At 45.8% G+C, this 18474-nt stretch overlaps 1 protein-coding gene across 1 annotated transcript in view; it reads left to right on the forward strand.

Annotated features, from left to right (window-relative positions):
• PRKCH (protein kinase C eta) overlaps positions 1 to 18474 on the forward strand; it is a 118158-nt gene that overhangs the window by 90168 nt on the left and 9516 nt on the right. The window contains exons 11-12 of the mRNA XM_074583707.1: positions 8745 to 8883; positions 9828 to 10016. Of these exons, the coding sequence (XP_074439808.1) occupies positions 8745 to 8883; positions 9828 to 10016 (328 nt within the window). The remainder of the gene's footprint in view (positions 1 to 8744; positions 8884 to 9827; positions 10017 to 18474) is intronic.

Here is an 18474-nt window from a genome sequence, read left to right on the forward strand (position 1 = left end):
GGTGAAATGGGGACATGTCACTCTGTCCGGGTGCAAAGAGGAGCCTTTTCAGCAACACAGTCCAACCCTTATCTTACCAGAAGAGCTTGGAGCTGGGGCAGGGCCTTCTAGCAGCTCTTATGATGGGCTGTGGGCAGTTGGTGATGGTTGATCTTGGGTAATTCTTTCACTTTGTCTTGAAGCATTGAGATCTTGTTGTACTGCGGGCACAAGCCTGATTTCATTTTAATTTCTGTATCAGGCTACAAATCAACATCGGGCTATTTTTGTCAAGGTGACATAACAGGCTTATGCTTTTTAATCTCTCTTGGAACCGTCGGTCATAAGTCCACACCTGATTCTTGTTCGTGCATTTGGGTCTCAAGTCTGTTGTATGCCTTCTCTGAAGATTTCAGGCAAGGGGACTCACAGAAAGAAGCGTTGGTGGTGTGGGTTGTTTTTTTTTTTTCCCTCTTTCCCTCTTTTTCTGGCAAGGGTAAAATAGAAGCTCTGTTGGGAACAACTCAGCAAGTGATGTTTCAGGGCCAGCAAATTCCAGTGTTGCTGCCCAGTGGGACTGAGGAGTCTATCACAGGACTAGGCTGGCGGCTCATCCGGAGAGGGAGCGCCTGGCATGCATACCAAGAGGTGGACACGAAGCCTTTTTCTGTCCACCTCTCCCCTTTCCATAGTAAATGGGCGGACGTTTGCTCTGGGATTCGGGGAAAGACCTCAAGTGTAACTCCTCTTTCCTGACTAGAGTCCCACGTTAAAGTGCAGCAAATAATATATATATTATGTATACATATATATAAAAAAATGTACGCACACAAATGTGGACATATAAATACATACGGATTGCGCCATCTTTGGGATTACTCCAACGTAGTAACCTCCAGCGCGTCTGTGTTTCAGCAGTAATGGCTCCAGCTCTCAGCTGCCCCATTACACAAAAGTGTCTTTTTGCCCTTGTAAAACTGCCTTTGGAAACTATCATTAGCTTTCTTACAGCTGCCATGAATATAATAAAGGGAAAGCTTATAGGTGTGCCTGACCCTGAAGGGACTCAGGGCACCCACGGGGTCCCACTGGATCTGTACCACTCAGGTTCAGACCCACGAATGTGGTGGAAGCTTTGTGATTATCTGTTGTGGTATGCTGAGGGGATTTTTAGTCTACGCCTGTATACTTTAGCCTACCACTCTAATTTAACTGGAGGATGAATCATGCCCATTCATCTCAGTAGCAGTGAAATCATGTTGGTAATTGTGTTAGCTTCCACAGACGCTTTTCTGAAGTGCCCAGAGGGAGGGGAGGTGGGACTGCTGGCACTTCAAACCATCAGAGAGGTCTTGGATCCCAGGTAATGCCAGCTCCTTTGCTGTAAGAAAACTCAGTGCCTTGGACTCGGCTTAGTCTCCAGAACGGCAGCCCAGGGAGTGCCGGGAGGGGACCAGTGCTCTGATGTGGTATGTGGAACTGGCTTCCAGTGAGACCCTGCCAGCAGGAAGGGGTCAGGCAGATGGGGAGCCGGCAGCGCTGGGTTCCAGCCCATCTCCACCAAAAACCCCATGGTGCTGCCTTAACCCGGGCAGAGGGCTTGTAGAAACTTGTCCTCATGCTTGAAGGGCTGCTTAACTTTAAGATTAAAATGTAATAACAGAGCGTTTATGGATACAAATGCTTGCCAATCGGCGTTTAGTCTGAAGCCCATGCAGCAGAGCAAGAATGTATTTTAAAGCTTAAACAGACTTATCCCTGTGAGTGCCTAAGACTGATACAGAGTGCCTTTGGACATGCTGAAGAGCACAGATGCAGGTGGGTATGAGGATCTTGCTCTGTCTTACACAAATTCAGACACCCGTGGAGTGGCCCTTGGCCACGTGCTCTGGTGTGAGTTTTCAGGGAAGTTCAGCGTTCTAGCGTTCTATCTGACCTCGGACGTAAATCCGTATTGCATCACTCTATACCATCTTGGTGTCTGCAAGAGAGGTGGAGTCTGCTTTGGAGGCTGGGTGGCTGTAATCCATCCTGCCTTTATCCTAACACATGGGTGCAGAGCATTTCAAAAGGTTTGTGCTTCGCGTGACAGTGTGGGTGGGGTAGGTCAAGCAGAGAAAAGCCATGGAACTCTGTTACATTCTGCAACGTTCCCCTTCTGCAGCTCTCTGTGGAGTCTGTAGGATGTGCTGTGCTGGAATGAGACTGTAAAATCCCCAGGAATGGTGCTGGGCTGCTGGCTGGGCGACTGCTCAGGTACCGAGATGCCTGTGGGATCAACCTTCCCCACAAGGCTCCTCTGCTTCACACGGCTGTGCAAAGCAGCTGGCGAGGACGGGCCGTCTCCTGTTGTATGGCCCAGCAATGAGTGTTAATTTGCAGTGGAGTTTCACTCGCTCATACCACTTATCCTGGGTCTGAGTTGGATTCTTGTATCATTACATCACATTTCTGCTTTTGCTTTGTTTCTGAGAAATGCAGAAGTTCAGCCTGGAGCCATTGCGGCTGTATTTACGGTTCCTTAACACTTAAGCGTGGTCAGCTTTTGAGAACAATTTCTGGTTGTTAGGACAGTGCAGAAGGGCATCTTGCTAGCTTCATTCCTACTTTCTGGTAATTACGAATTAGAAATATCTGGAGAGATCTTACCTTCATTTTGTCCCATTACTTTGCCATAGTCGGGCTGTCTGCATGCATGCTGGTGGTCTGAATGGGTTTGCACCTCAGAAGCTGATTGGAAACTAAAAGGAACATTTTCTTTACCCAAGAGAATGTTTTTCGAGAAGACAAGGGGTTGAAGTTATGTTTTGCAGTCCCTGCGCTGTATTTTGACATTGTTACTTTGTGTGGTGCCTGGAAGGACAGAGCGCATGGACTAAATCCTACAGGGTGAAGCTACGGGCACATAAAGCAATGCCAACGCTTTCCATCTCAGCACGTCAGCCCCAAGCGGTGGTGTAAGTGGCTACACCCTGGTTATGTGCTGTATAACAGTGCTGAGTCTTACCTCCGGTTCTTCGCTTGGTTCTGAGCCCAAGAAAGCGCCCTCTGTAAGCTCCAGCTATCCTGATTTCCACCTTTAAAGTATGACAGTAGTTGAATTAGAGGAGGCTTCTGAGGCTGGGAAGGAGCAACAGCTTGTCCTTTTATTTGGCAACAAAACTCAGGATTTCAAACAGGTTTTCTCCAGTTCGGTGCGGCTTGATCTTTTTCTGATCTCTGCTTTGTGGCTTCCTCTTTCAAGAGCCAGTAACCTGTTTTTTCATGTGTGATTTCAATATTTCCCCCTACCCTAAAGATGTGGTAGCAACTAAGGAAACTGCAGCAGCTCAGCCTTGGGTTTTTATGTCTTAGCTCTGGTGGAATATATTGCAGGTGTCTTCTTTAGCCTGTACTTTTTAATGCCCGCTGCTTTCTCACTGCTTAGGAATTTGCTTAACTCTTCCTTGATGCTGTGATAATATGGGTTTCTGGTTATAAAAACTTACTTGACCATAAAAATAAATAATGTTTGGTTGTTATTAGAAAAATGTGGGAGATGTGAACCGCTTTCTGTGAAGGAATTTTTAAGTGAGTTCTCTACAAACCAAGGCACATGGGATTGGAAATAGCCTTAATTTCCCAAAGTGGTATGAAATCTTGGGAACAAAATGTTGGAGGTCCCTAGTCCAAAGCTGGTGGGAATGGAATTGTGAAAATAATTATTTGCTTTGAGTTTGGTATCTGAGTCTCCAAAATTCGGTGTGGAAAGAAAGATAGAAAATTGTTTCAGATTTTGTGGGCCCAAAATAATTGTTTGGGCTTTTTTAAAGCAACAGTATTTTTTTGCAACTCAAGAGAGTGTTTGTTTCAAGTAAAACAAAATATTTTGGTATGGGTGTTATTAATTAATGCAAAGGGAAATCAGAATTATATTAGCTTCACACTAACTTAGTGTGAAGAAGAATTATATTAACTTCACACTTAACACTTAGAGCTTTACATAAAGCTGAAACCTCCATCTGTTCTCCTTATTTCATCAAAAACAAAATACTGGTTTAAATCTGTTGTCTGCTCTGCTTGGAGCAAGGCTTCCAACTTGAAAAATCCTACCTCTTTAATAAGTATCTTACCAACTATGCTATTCCACAGGTTGTATGTCTTTCGTTCTCCTCTTTTGAAGTTGCTTCATTTTGCAAAAAATAATTACAGTTTCACTGGAGCGGGAGGTGGAAGCATGTGTTGCTTTGGCTACCAGAGCAGGCAGTATGAACACATTTTTGTCCATTGTGATGGAGATTTCAGTATTTCTATGAAGTAAAATGACTTCAGCAGAAGAGGTGGAGAAAAGTCAAAATCTACTCCCTTCTAGCAAAGGCAGTTTGAATGCATATTTGCTCACCCCAAAGGTGTTTCCAAACAAGTGTCCAAGTGGCCTTGCATGCTGAAGCCTTGAAAAAGCAAAATTTTCCCTTTCAGAAATGCCCAAATTACTCATTTAGCTAATTTCAGGTTTGGGGATTTTATTTTTAATTGTGTATATGTCTGTGTATATATATTTATTTTTATTTTTTTGTACATTTGGCTGGAGTTTTACACTAGTCACACCTACATTTGTGGTTAGCTCTCATTGCTCTGTGTCTACATCTTTCATGACTCAAATGATTTCCCTCGAGATGGGAACACCAGGCTTTTATGATCTTTAGACTGGACCTTTGGGATTACCAAACCTGGGAGAACCTAGAACCGAGGCAGGAAGCCCATTTCTGCCACTCCTGTGAAGAAGATCCTTACTGCATGTACAGTCCTTACAACACAGAGTGGTAAAACCAGAAGAGGGGAAAAAAAAAGCCACCAAAATTTCATCCTTTCAGATTTAGTTTCTACATCACGGGTGAGAAGATGGGAGTAGAGTGAGTGGCAGGTACATGTGTAACACCTATTTACTGGAAAAACTGTCTGGTGCAGGGAAATTGTATTTGACAGATGCTTCGGAAAAGGACTGGATCATCTGCAATTGTAATTTTGGGTTTTTTATGATTATTAAACTCAAGTGGCAGACGGGTAAAGAACACCTTTTCCAGCAACTGACGCTGAAGCAGCTCGTTTTGTCATTTCTTCTGGGTCTAGACTAAACTGAGGCTGTTAAGCCGATGTGCCGTAGCTGCCTGCAAGGGCAAGAGCTGCCTTTCTGAGTCAGGATGAAGCCTGTTTTCCAGTGGAGGTTTGTCAGTGAAAGGCAGGACCTCAGCAGGGCCTTAGAAATGCAGCCCTCAGAAAACCTCTCCGCTGTTATTGCTTCATCGAGCTGCTAAAAATATTGAATGGAAAATGCAAGTATTAAGGAAATGAGGTAGGTTTGGGCTTTCTGAGCTGGATGACTTCCAGTTTCATCAGCTTCCCGGAATCCTTGCTGCGAAAATGAAGAGCTCCTTGTAAATCTCAGAAACCTGTCAGTGTTTTTCCTCTCACGTGGCTGTGCTGGTTCATGGGGTTCAATGCATGGGGAGACCTGTCAACGTCAAGCAGCAAGTACAGAGCTTACAACTGCTGTGATCGCTTGAGACAAATACTGAAATGTGAGCCCAAACCACCACTTTCCCAGAGATTTTTCTTATGGGGCAGCCAGAGAGAGCAGGCTCCGGAGGAGCCACATGGCTGAGCCTGCCACTGTGCTGGCCCACAAGACCGCTCCAAGAGGGACGCATGGGGCCATCTTCTATGGCCTCGCCAAGCCAACAGCATTGAGAAATCATCTTTGGTCACAGGAGGTCCTCTTCTAAAATGATCTGCACGTAGCCAGGGTGCCTGAGCAAGTGAGAGCAGATTAATGTCACGTTACAGGTTATGTGAAAATAGAAAATGCAAGTTTTGGATTTCACGTTGCTGGAAAGAAGTCAGGAGAAGCCAGTATTCCAACTGCAGGAGGAGACAACAGGCGCTCTTAATAGGTTTAACGTGCAATGTAGAGAAGCCAAAAGGCTGGAGATTTGCCTTGTGTGGTTAAAACTATACTCGCTCAGCAAGCGGCAGATGGTTTAAATTTAATGGCAATTCCATATATAGAGGCGCTCTGGGAGGACACAGCAAGCGCAGAGCTCTCTTGCACCTGCAGAAGCTCCTGCCATCTTGATGATGAACGTTGTGCATTATACAGCTAGCGGGGCTTTAGGGCTTTTTGCAGCACGTGCTGTGGCTCAGAGGCTGAGACGTGGCAGAGCGGCTGGTGATCTGGTCTGCAGGGCTGGCCCTGCCTCGTTGCTGCATCTTGCCTCTGCTCCTCAGGCTCTCCATGAGGGTCTGTAACCTGCTCACTCAATGTATGTGACTGTGTTGCTGCTGGCTTGGATATAAGGAAGATGTATTTTGAGGTATTCCCAAAGCATGCTAGAATGTGGCGGATGTTTTGAGGAGTGAGGGGAGGTTTGGAAGGGGGATCTCCAAGCAGGTTCACCAAAATTCCCCTTCCAGTTGCACCCTTAGGGGTACGCCCCAACAATCAGGCCTACCCAGGACCGAAAAGGTGTTTGCTGCATTTAAAATCGAGCCAAGAATAAACTGCGCGTTTCAACCACATCATTGCAGACTCCTGGAAACAAGGCCTGCCTTCATGCTCGGAGGGCTTCCCTGCTCTGCCAGGAACCACAGGGAGAAGCAACAGGAGCTTTGGCTGTAAACTGCTGCTGAAGGCGTACTGTCATGGGCAAGCACGTACAATACCTCTCACTGTGCTCGCCTAAAGCCTTTCCAAGATGAGCCTTTGCCCACATGCCTTAGCAGACATTTTTTCATTTTTCAGAAGGGGAAAAATAAGTGTCTTCTGCTGAGCATTCCACCCAGTGCGAACACTGCAGCATAAGACAGGCATGGGCACTGTCCTTGGCATCCAAATTTCACTGACCACCGGATAGCTGCTGGGCCTGCTGGGAAGGGCAGCATCATTACGGAGGGGTTTTTGCTGACTTATGTTGCTGTGCCATGTTAAAGTTGGAGAGAGAGGACGTATGATCTTGCAATTAAGATCCGGAGCTGGAATTCAGGAAGCTGGTGTTCAGTCTTGGCTCTGGGGACATGGGCAAATTTCTTAACCTCCACCCCTCACTTTTCCATCCGTTCAAAAGAGGCTAATAATACTTTTTCTTATCTCTTTAGGACAGGATGTGGCTCTGATTGTCTAACACAATGTGTCATTGTTTTTTTTCCACTGCAACAGTGAAGTTACGGGAGAGCTGTCTCAAGCTCCAGGGAGGCATCCCGTGGTGGCATGGGCTGTAGAAATGCCAATGCAAAACAGAGCAATCGACCACCTGATTTTCACTTTAAGATCATAGACCAGCAATGAAGAGGATCAAGCTGAATTCAAATTTCAGCTCTCCCATAAATTTTCATATTGATATCGATGTGCCACCACCTATGTTGCCACCCTCCTCATTGCTCCCCCTTCCCAGGGAAACAGATGTCCAACCAGAAGACAAAATGGATCTAGTTCCAGCACGGATTTCATAAAGGGGCCCTGAGACCCTCAGATGTGTTTGGCTATTTGATCCTTATCTGGACATCTGAATGACTTTGAAAGTGGCTTTGTCTGGGCTTATAAGGTAGTCCTCCATTTCAGTAAAATGGCAATAGTAGTGCTTCCCTGCCTCAGAGCTGCTGTGAGGGCTCTGTGCAACTCTTGGGCAAATACCTGAGACGGTTCAAAAAATGAACTGTGACCTATGTGTACTGTACGGAACTTGTCTGGCAGCTGAAAAGCAGAGGTGCTGCGAGCTGGTATGTATTTTTAGGAAGGCATTGCCTAAGTCTGCAGATGACCCCGTGCCTTCTGGTGATGTTCCTGACCGGCACTGCTGACTGCGGGCTATTCCCTCAGGCAATCTCAAGGTCAGGCAAGCTGATAAGCTTTGTTAGGGCTCAGTTATTTTGGCATCTCTGCTTTTGAGGAGGAGCTCCCAGGCTGTTAGAGGTGACGTATTGGAAAATGTGCCTTTCTGCAGCTTGTACAGGATAGTGTTTGGCAGCAGGTCTCTTGTGACAGTGGCAAGGAGGTCCCCACCCCAATGAGCGCTACAGGGGACATCACTTCTTACGTGAGTGCAGTCCTGCTGGAATCGATACACCTGGGAGGCCTTTAAGACTCTGCCTTATGGTGGAGGCATCCCATGCCAGCTGAAGATTCCCCCTGCCCACATGGCATGGTTCAGCAGGGAATTTCTTTTCTTCTCAGCTTGGATAATATTCCAGGTGGGGTTTATCAGTCAGGCTTGCCCCGATACAGGGAAGTCTGGGACCCACCACACCTCAGGAGAAGAGGGAATCTGCTCCCCCTCTGAAAAGGCTTCACACACCTCCCTGACTTTGGCTGCGTGCTCCCGGCAGAGCGCTTCGCTGAAACAGAGCACGTCCTGTGCGGTGCGTTTTGCTGCATCATAACATCGTTACGCAATTTGACAGCTCTGGCAACCTCTGTTCCAGTGAGTCCCAGAGCTAAATGAGCAGGAGCTCTGCCAGCCAGGCTTGTGGTGTGTTTGGAAAGCCATGTGGGCAAACTTGTATAGCACCTGCCCATATTAAATGCAGTTCGGCAGAATGATGCTTGTTCCTCCCTCCCTTTTGTAAGAGATGGAGCAAAAGAAACCCCCTTGTGCATGATTTCTGTTTATTTTTTTATGATGCTGAGGCTTGTCCACTTTACAGGTTAAGCTTCAGAGGCCTGGGATGCTCCCGCCATTTGTGCTGGGGCTGATTGAAGCATGTAGCAACTTGATGAACAATTCTCGTTGCAGGGACTTGAAGCTGGACAATGTGCTATTGGACTACGAGGGTCACTGCAAGCTGGCAGACTTTGGAATGTGCAAAGAGGGCATTCACGATGGCATTACCACAGCCACCTTCTGTGGTACACCGGACTACATCGCTCCAGAGGTATAAGAAACCTTTCTTTGGCCAGGAAAACTTGGTTACGATACGAAAAGCGTAGGTTAGCTTTGGAGCGGCAAGTGTACTCTCTGGTGTCTTTAGCTACACCTTATTTGACTGCTGGGTGCAAGTTTTGCTCTGAAGTGCATGCTTATATTATCAGTCCCTCGTGCAAGCAAAGCACAAGTAAATCTTGGGTCTGCTGTAGGCACCAAGATAAGCCTGTGTTTTTCTTTAGGAAATTTGAGGTGAAAAATGGAGGCACAGCTGCAAAAATCTTGAGAGGCACACACAGATACTGGCCCAGTTTGATTTGAAAGGAGATTGAATTCTCCCTCATTTCCTTGTTCCTTTTTCTACCTCCTCCCCTTCCCTGTCATTCCCCAGTCTCACTACAAATTAATAAACACCTCTTTAAGGAACAGCTGCCCTCCAGACGCTGCCAGATGTTCTGACAGGGTTTCAGATCCTTCTTCAACACAATTGAATTTTTGTCTGTGGTTGGCGTTTGTGCCTTTCTCACACACTTGCGCTCCTTTCCCTCTCCGTCTGAAAGCCATGCCATGGGAGCTGGGTAAGCATTTCCTTCCCAGAGGCAAGGAAAAAGTGGTGTCAACCTGCGCACGTGGCTGCTCTGCCACTTCTGGGGCTCAGCCAGTTTCACTGAAAAGCCCCTTCTCCTGCTAAGCTCTAGCAATATTTCTAAGGCTTGTTTCCCAGGTGACTCTGTGAGTAGCCAAGCTAGTTCAGCCCTTGTTCAATGTATCTGATGTACCTTACTGCAGATCCGGGCGTTCACTTGTATGTTCCTGGACATCCAGCCAGTCTAGCAGAGAGCGCTGTTAGGATGTAGCAAGAACTTCTGCATTAATATTTCCAAATCCGTTTTCCTCCCGTGCTCAGTTTAAGAAGCTTCGGGGTTGATATTTCTTTCCCCATCCCTTCTTCAGATCCTGCAAGAAATGCTGTACGGCCCTGACGTAGACTGGTGGGCAATGGGCGTGCTGCTGTATGAGATGCTGTGTGGCCACGCACCCTTTGAGGCAGAGAACGAGGACGACCTCTTTGAAGCCATTCTGAATGATGAGGTCGTCTACCCAACGTGGCTCCAGCAGGACGCAGTGGCAATCCTCAAAGCGGTGAGTTCCCGTGGCTGTTTGCATGCTCTCTGTCCTGGCTTTCTTCAGCCTAAATCTAGCAAAGGAAAACAGGGCTGGAATGTGTGGGCACTCAGAAATTGCGGTTACCCTGACCCTGAGCCTTTTCTTATCTTGGATTTAAGGGTAAACAAAAAAAAAAAAGTAATCCTGCCACACTTACGTGTGTTTGCATAGTTATGTCCTTTATATGGTTCAGCAGCCAACTTGGCAGGCAAAGCGTGTGGATGTCTGTGTGTCTGGGCATTCCCCTGCTGACTTAATGATTTACAACATATGGTCGTCTTCCAGAACAGAAGCAGCAGGTGTACACAGAATTTAATCAGTTGTGATTGTATGATTTCCATGCAACTGGAGTGGTGAAGAAGTGAAGTCTTCATGATAATCCTTCATTCTGACTCTTGAGAATACCAGCCATCCCCCAGGGATTGCCATCTACCTGCATAGAAAGGCAGGTTTTTGATTTTTTTGTGTACAGCAAACAGTTTTAGGAGAGCTGTTGCTGGCTACACCTAGTCCTTGTTCTGCCATGAATTCCTAAATTTTCCCAGGAGCTCTCGTATCTGCATGCCTGACATCTTTGCCTGTGACACGGGAATGAAGCTTTTTAAGACTTCAGGCTGTGTGTGTAGAAACAGTGCCTAGTGCGCTGGAACTGTCTGGCTTTCCTCTAGTGAATCAAAAGGTGATTAAATGACAAGGGCGTTAACCTGCAAATCAGGAGACCTAACCTGGCTATTTTATGAAGGAAGACAGTGGGTTTTTCTATCTGCTAAATAAGTGGAATTTTTAATCACAGACTTCTTATGCTAATTAATTTCTCTTAGACACAGCATTATTACTACGTCACCATCTTCTAATCACTACTGTGTTTACCTCTAACAAAAAGTGAACGCGAGCTCCCTGACTTACAGCTGCGACAGTGCTTTCTAACCCATGATACTGAGAGCTCTGGAAAATCAGAACACTCAACTACTGCAGTGACATAAACGATTATAAGTAACGACCTGGCATGGGAAGCCTAGAAAGACCAGGCAATTCAACCTGGGGTCTCTTATGTTGCAGGCTAAGGCCTTAATAGCCTTAATAACTGGATTATCCCCTCACTAAAAGTTCTGGCCTCTAACCTTGAACAGGACTAGTGAGAATTCGCTTACTCTTGAGTGGTGCAAAGCTCTGAAACGAAAATCAAGTTCTTCTGCCAGGAAGAAGCAATTAGATGTAGATGCTTAGAGATGCTCTACAAATGGATGCATCTAGGTTTAGAAAGCACTTGTTCCCTTTGCTTTCATGAAGAACTTTACCGTAAACAAGGATAATAGGTTTTTAGTATCCATTTCATGGATGCTGTTATTTTGGTTTGCTTTCATTTACTATAATTGTGCTTCACCAATTTCCCCCCATCAGAAACCACCTGATTTCTGAAGGTTGCATCCTGTTCATCTTTGCAGTTTACTGATAATAACCAAGATACATACTTAGGACGGCATTTAGGTCAGTGTGTGTTCCTGGTGTGTTTTCGAGCACTGGTATCAAAGAAAACAAAAACAACCTCAGTGCCCTGGGACCTTGTTTAGAATTCAAAGCAAAAGTATTCATGCTACAGAAGAAGTTTTTCTCTATTTCCCTTTTTAATGTGGTTTTTTTTTGTCCTTGATACTTTCCCTCAAGAGCTGGGGAAAGAGTAGAGCAGAGCTAAATCAGTGTAAATCAGCAGGATTTTGCTGGGGTCAATACTCCCAGAGGAGGGAAGCAGAAAATCTCAGTCGTGTACCCTGCCCCGTCTGAGTGTGTCACTAGGGAATTTAGGTACTGATGGTTCAAGTCAGGCAGAGAGGACTTGAACTGAGGTCTCCCCTGCTTGTGTGAGCAAGTCAAACCGGGCATGGATTTGGAGGGAAAAAAAAAAGTGCAGAAACGGAGAATTGCTGCTGAATGGATTCGACCACTTCAGCTCATTCTAAACGTAAGTCTTGCTTTGATTTTGACTCGCCCCCAAAATGGTTTCTCTGTAGTCCCTACTTGAATACAGTCACAAGGAGTTTATGCCAGAGGAGCTATTTGGTCTGTGTCTGTAAAAGAAATTCTTTAAAATATCTTTGCTATCAGCTGACAGAGTAGTCACCAGTGTCTGGTGACGAAGAGACTGTGGAAGAGAAACTTTATGAGCAAGCAGAGACTGCCACACCGTATCTTTTACAGTCAGAGTACAGCTGGAGTTTGCTTTGTTACAGCATGTTGAGGCTCTGAATTTGTAAATTGTCACTAGCAAAAAGTGCCTGAGCAAAGAGGGTGGCTTCCCAGGCAGCCAGAGGCTTTGGGATTCACCTGAGTGAACTGCAAAATGAAATACAATCCTCTCGTTTCCCGTGAGGGGAGTGGTATTTTGGCAGCATGTTTCACTTGCTTCGTGTATGACTTTCTCATATGCAATCCAATCACGCTGTCTTGCTCACAGTCAGGCTTAGTTGGAGGGGAGAATGAAGGGACGCAGTGAAAATCGGCTCTCAAAAGTCCATGGTGTAATGGGAAGCAAATTCAAGGGGAAAGCTGCAGGGATTCTCCTTTCCGAGTCTGGTTTCAGATGAGGAGAGAAGGACTAAGCCTGTTGAGTCACGCCATGGACTGATGATCTGAAGTGGCAATGGTTGGCCCAAGGGCTTAGAAATTTGGATGAGCGATTACAATTCAGATGTTTTCACTCCGAGAGCCAGGTAACAGTAGGGGCTAGAAAGCAGCATCTCCCTAGGGAAGTGTTAGCATTGCTCTGCCTTCTGCACCCTAGATTTCTGAACTCCTGTCACAGCTGAGTCTTCTGAAGCCGAGGGTATCGTGGCATTTGTGTGCCAACCTCCAATCTTAATGTGAGCTCTGAAACACCTAGCTGAAACGCTCCTTCCAAAAATGAGGCTGGGGCAGCCTTGCCTGTAGATGGATATTTTGGGAACACAAATGAGACTAAAGCCCATTCTCCCTCCAACTGGTTAAAACCATGTATTTTGAAGAAAACGTGACCAGAGTTAAGAGACTGGCCAAAAATGGTTATGTCCCACGCTAAGTGGTTTTCACGTGAAAAATATACACCAGACAAGAAAAGGGGAAGGTGCAGAGGAAATCGTCTGTGGTTTTAGCAGCCTGCACTCCTGCCCAGCATGGGTGGAATAGCATGGGGGAATCCAAAGGTTGGTGGATTAGTGTGAAACATGAAAGGGATTGAAAGGTGAGGGAGCTCAGCTGAGGGCAAACATGACCCATATCTCAGAGAAAAATGATGTCAGCAATGCAGTGCCAAGGGTGCAAAAGAAAAACTTGAAGTTGATCTGTTTTTCTAGAGAACAATAGCCTGGAAGTGACCCTGATTCAAAAGGCAAATGCTCTGGTTTAGTGAACTCTCTGCTGCTTCGTGTCACTGAGTTCACTTCCCCCCTCCGGATACCCTGGCGCTCTCTGTACCCTGACAACACCACTGAAGTCTAACGCACACATGCACCACCACCTCCCCATCCTCCTTTAGAATTTGCTCTTGCAGATTTGCTTAAAATCCCCTTTTCTCTGCCATGTTAACATCGAGGGGCTGTTTTGTCTGAGGAATTAGTGCTTCAAAGTCAGCCGCAGCAATAATGATGCTCTGTGGGTCAGCAGGAGCCAGGTCCTGCCCTGATGACCTGTGTTTTATGGAATCATTTTTTTCTGTCAGAGCACAAAGTGAGGGAGTTGGGATTTACTTTCTGGCTTCTGCCAGCAGCCAGGAGGGAGCTTGCATGGGTCTTGGGAGCAGCAGGAGGGGGAATGGTTAAATGTGCCACAGTTTAAATCCAACCCCTTTGCCTCCAGACAGCCTTGAAGCCTGATCAGGAAGTCAAAAAAGCCCTGATCTAGGAAGGAAAAGCCTCTTCTCCCATTGCTGTGAGTCCATGTCACAGATTGAAACCCAGAAACCGGGGCTTTTCAGTTAGTTCCTTAGGGTTTTTGGCTTGTTTGTACAGTTAGCGCGCACAGCAATATTCAATACTGAGGGCTCACCCGCAGTATAACTTATTCCCCTTTGCTAGGAAAACCAGCACACGCAGGTTTTTCTGGAGAGCAAGAAAAGGGCTCAGGAATATTGCAGACAGCAACCAGCCACTTCTTCAGCGGGAGAGGGATATGGGGGCCCTTCCATAACAGCTTGGCCAATTTTCATCTTGTTGATTGAAAAAGCCACTTAAAACTTTTTACATTAGGATGTCATTCCTTTGCTGCCCAGAAGAGCAAATATGAGGCCGCCTTAGGTCCCTCAGTCACTCGGGCGGCCATCAGACACTAGAGACTTCCCCACAAAGTACTATAATGAGCAGTGCATTGCTCCACCAGCAATTTCTCTTGAGTTGATGGAGGGAAGCCTGTGGATATTATTTAAAAATGTGTCCCAATTCTACCTTAAAACAAGAGATTAAGTTAGAGGGCACTGATGTTGAATTGCAGAAATGCTTTATGTATTCATATGCGTACACAGAAATAAGTTAGGTAGCAGCTGGGACTCTGTGTGTGTGTGTGATGGCTCCTGAAGAGAGATAAATTTGATATTATGTTTGTGTCTATATGTGAGTTAAATCCAGGAGTCCCTGGGGAATACAGGGTTCGGGTGGTTATTTCTTGCCATTCCAAAGAAATTCTAAGAAACTTCTAATATCCCATGTGGTCAGAGCACAGGGCAGTCCAGCCTCGGCTGGATGGAGGATAACAGCTCCAGCAGAGCCCTTGGAGGCTTGCGCTGTGCTGCATGTACTTACCGTAATGGGCTGAGAGGAAACAAGATTGGGGAGATACAGAAATTTCCCTTGGGCATTCCACGCAGGCCCAGCTGAAGGAGGAAAAAACAAAGCGATCACTGAGCTATGCTGCCAGAGGAGTAAAATATCCATCCTAAGGGGATGTCACCGTGATTGCCCAAGCCTTCGGTGAGCACCCCTTTTGTGTGTGCTGTAACTTATTTTCAGAAAGGCTTTCTGGACGGTGAGCGCTCTGTGCTGAACCAGACTGGCCCCACTGCTGTAAGGAACTTGAAAATGCCATTAATGAGGAGAGAAGGCAGAGGCCAGGGTTTTCACAGCAGAAAGTCTTAGAGGCAGATTTTTTTACTATAATCAAAGCGAACAGTCTGCAGTGACAGAGGAGTGGAGGGGAAAGGCTGGTTTTGGACTGTTGGCAAGGACATCTAAGTTCAGGAGAGATGTGGATGATCCAAGCTGCGTGCTCTCTGCAGCTGCTCACCCCGAACGGAAGGTGAGGTCTTCTGAACTGTTCTTTGGAGAAGTTTATTCTCTTCATACGCTGCACTTGTTTGGGGTCCAACACCCCTGGATACTGGGAGGTCAGAACTAACTGTCATCAGCTGAGATACCATGGTAGGTGTCTGCATCCTCCCTGCACGCTACAGCAAGCAACACCTGATTCAAAATACCAGGGGTGTGCTTTGCTTGGCACATCCAAGCACAATACGTATGTGCTTTGTGTGTGCTGCCTTTGTGCCTTGCCTTTTCCCTAAGTCCTGGGCAGTCAGTTTGGCCACTGTGTGAGCTAGACCAAACCCCCAGTCCTCTCCCGAACACTTCCAAGGTGTGAAATGAGGCAGCCAAATGCTGATGGTGTAAGGTTGCCTACGTTTCCTTTACGTCACTCTCTGCAAGGTGTATGTCTCTCCTCTGCACTTACATCCTACAGATCCAGGGCAGGTTCGTTCTTTCCAGACAGAAAAAGGCAGATAATCTGTTTCAAATGCAGTGCTGGAACAGCCACAATGAACTGAGTGTTTCTGAATGAACCAGATGCTGGGAGTATTTTTTAGACAAAGATTAAAAGGGAAAGGAACAACACAATGGTGGCCCACTGAAATCAAAGAAGGAACTAGATGAGCTCACTTCTTTATCCTCAGAGCTGACAAGCCTAACAAAGGCAGATATTAAAAATGCCTTCAAATATGCCAATAAATTATTTTCCTTGGCATCTCTTCAGAGTTGGCAGGATCCATAAATCCTCTTGCACAGTTTGATTAAGCTTTGGCTGTCAGTAAGGCCAATATTTGAATCTCTCTGTGAAACCCTATGCCAGATCTGTGTAAACTTTTTTTCTTTATTTTGTGTTTTAGAAATGCCTTCATCTTGCATTTCCTGGTTGGCTCTGGAGCCTCTACAGCAAAAGCAGGACTCCGAAGCCTGTCATTTCCCAATGCGGAAGGGGTTCTGCAATTTTAAATGATCTCTCTTCTAGACCACTTTTGCTGTAGACATACACTGTGTTGAAGTGACAAGGCTGTGCTCCCCGACAGATTGCTGCCTTGTCTCTTTTGCCTGAGCTTGCATGTCCGTTTCTGTAACGTGCTGCCTCTTACTCTTTGCCTCCTAATGCTCAAACAGCAAACGGCTTTCCCCAGTGATTTTGATCTCTTCTGTTGATTGATCACACCCCTTTCTGAAATGCTTCTCTGCCCTACAGTAATAGTCCCATGCTTCTGAATAATTCACCGTGAAAGAAAACTAAAGCCATCTCTATATAGCTTGCCAAGGCCAAATTCATCTTGAAGTAGTCATTAGGTCTTTTACCTTTCCCTTTCCAACAGGCTGAAATTAGCTTCTTGTTTAAGTCCCTGGCATGCAGGCTTAGATTTGCTTCATAACAAAAGCTCCTAATGCTGCCTATGGTAATGTCAGGTGTGACTCATCCTCCTCTTTCTTGCCAGAGATGGGGAAAAAAAATGAAGCAGCATTCGTTGCCCTGACTTTGTCTTCCCCCTCTTCCGTTTTCTGCTTGCTTCTACGTGCTCTGGAAGAAGCGATTCCGATGGCCAAGACTAAGACTTGGGGCCTGGGCTCACTTTTCAGCTCTGCCTCAGACAAACAGTGCAATTATAGGCCCATTTTTGGTGAAGGCATTTTGTTGAAGTCCATTAAAATCTAATCTTGGGGACAGCTCAAGGATTCCCTTGAGAACATGGGTCCGACCTGGAGACGGGAATGATCACTGAATGATGGGACCAGCTATTGCTGTGCAGCCTCCAGTGGAGCGGGCCAGCCCATCTAACTGGGAGGTCTCAGCACTGTCCAAGCTATTCAGGGCTGTAGGTCTTACTCATCCTTCCAGCTTTGACCTTTCTGACCGGCTGTGTCTTTTCAGGGACTTTACAATTAAAAGAATAGAAATATAACCAAGACCACAAAAAAGTTCCTTTGAAGTATTTTCCTGTGATATTTTTTTTTTCTTAATTGGCCTTTACAGGTTTGTCTGGGGCACTTTAGTCCCCTTTGTACTTGACTCTATGTAAATAGGCCACCCAGGGTTGTGTAATAGATTCCCCCGGTTCCTCTTGACAAGACTATCAGAAAAGGATTAATTGTTTTCCCATGCAACCCCAGGGAGATTTTACCACTGCTTAAAACGAGAGTGGGATCGTGCCCCCCCAGTCTCTTAATAAGTGCAATGCTAATTCTTCCTTCACGTTTGTGTTACTGTGATTGATGTATTGATTTAGTAATTGACCTGCCTATCCCCATGTTGTACCTATAGTCTAACTGGGGAATTTAAAAACCCGGAGTTTGATACTGTCTGAGCAGCCAGTGCAGCCGGTGACCCATGTGGGCACTGGGGTTGACTCATCAGTTCTGAAAACACAGATTTCTGGAGTGACACCTTGATCAAAACTTATGTTAAATGTTCCACATATCTAATGATTAAAGTTAATTTCTGAATATTATTTTTATTATTTATTACAGGAGTACCAAAGGCAGAAGTGTTGAAAATCACTAGCTATCACTGGAGCCAATGTGCATTTGATACTTGTAAAAACTTTTGCATTAGTGTTGATGAGTTATTATTTGATGAGTGGGGAGAGGCAGGGAAACAGGTAAATTTCAGCACAGCAAGGAACTTTGCAGCTATTGAGACAACATTTAATTCCCATATTTTGAGCCAAGTTTCTCTCCTGGTGATAGTCAGCAAAGTTAGATCAGTTTACACTTCCAGGAGATTTGGAGCCAGATGTGTCTTTCCCACACGTGAGTTTCTCTGTCTACCTTGGTTTATTTTGCTAGTCTGTCTTACTCGGCACTGTTTGCAATACAGCTAATCCTTCTTGTTCCCTCAAGCTTTGACTGGGCAGCATCGAGCAGCCATTTTTGTACTAGGGGAAAGCAAGATCAAATTTATCTGTTTAATATCCACCGCACTGACATTTTGTCCTTCGTGCCTGTGGCTGGTGCATTAAACATGTGACTGCTGTCACACTTGGTGTTACAGTCTTCTGGCTTTTAGGAACAGGGCTGAAGACTGTTTTTTATCTCCCTTCCCATTCCATTTTTACCTGGAATAGGAAATAACCAAGATATCACACTCTCTCTCTTCCTCCCCTCTCCCCCCCTCCCCTTAAAATGCTTTCAGGGCAGTCTTGTATGTCAAGCACACAAGG

Source organism: Larus michahellis, chromosome 4, assembly GCF_964199755.1.
Source record: "Larus michahellis chromosome 4, bLarMic1.1, whole genome shotgun sequence".
In the NCBI taxonomy this organism is placed as follows: Eukaryota; Metazoa; Chordata; class Aves; order Charadriiformes; family Laridae; genus Larus; species Larus michahellis.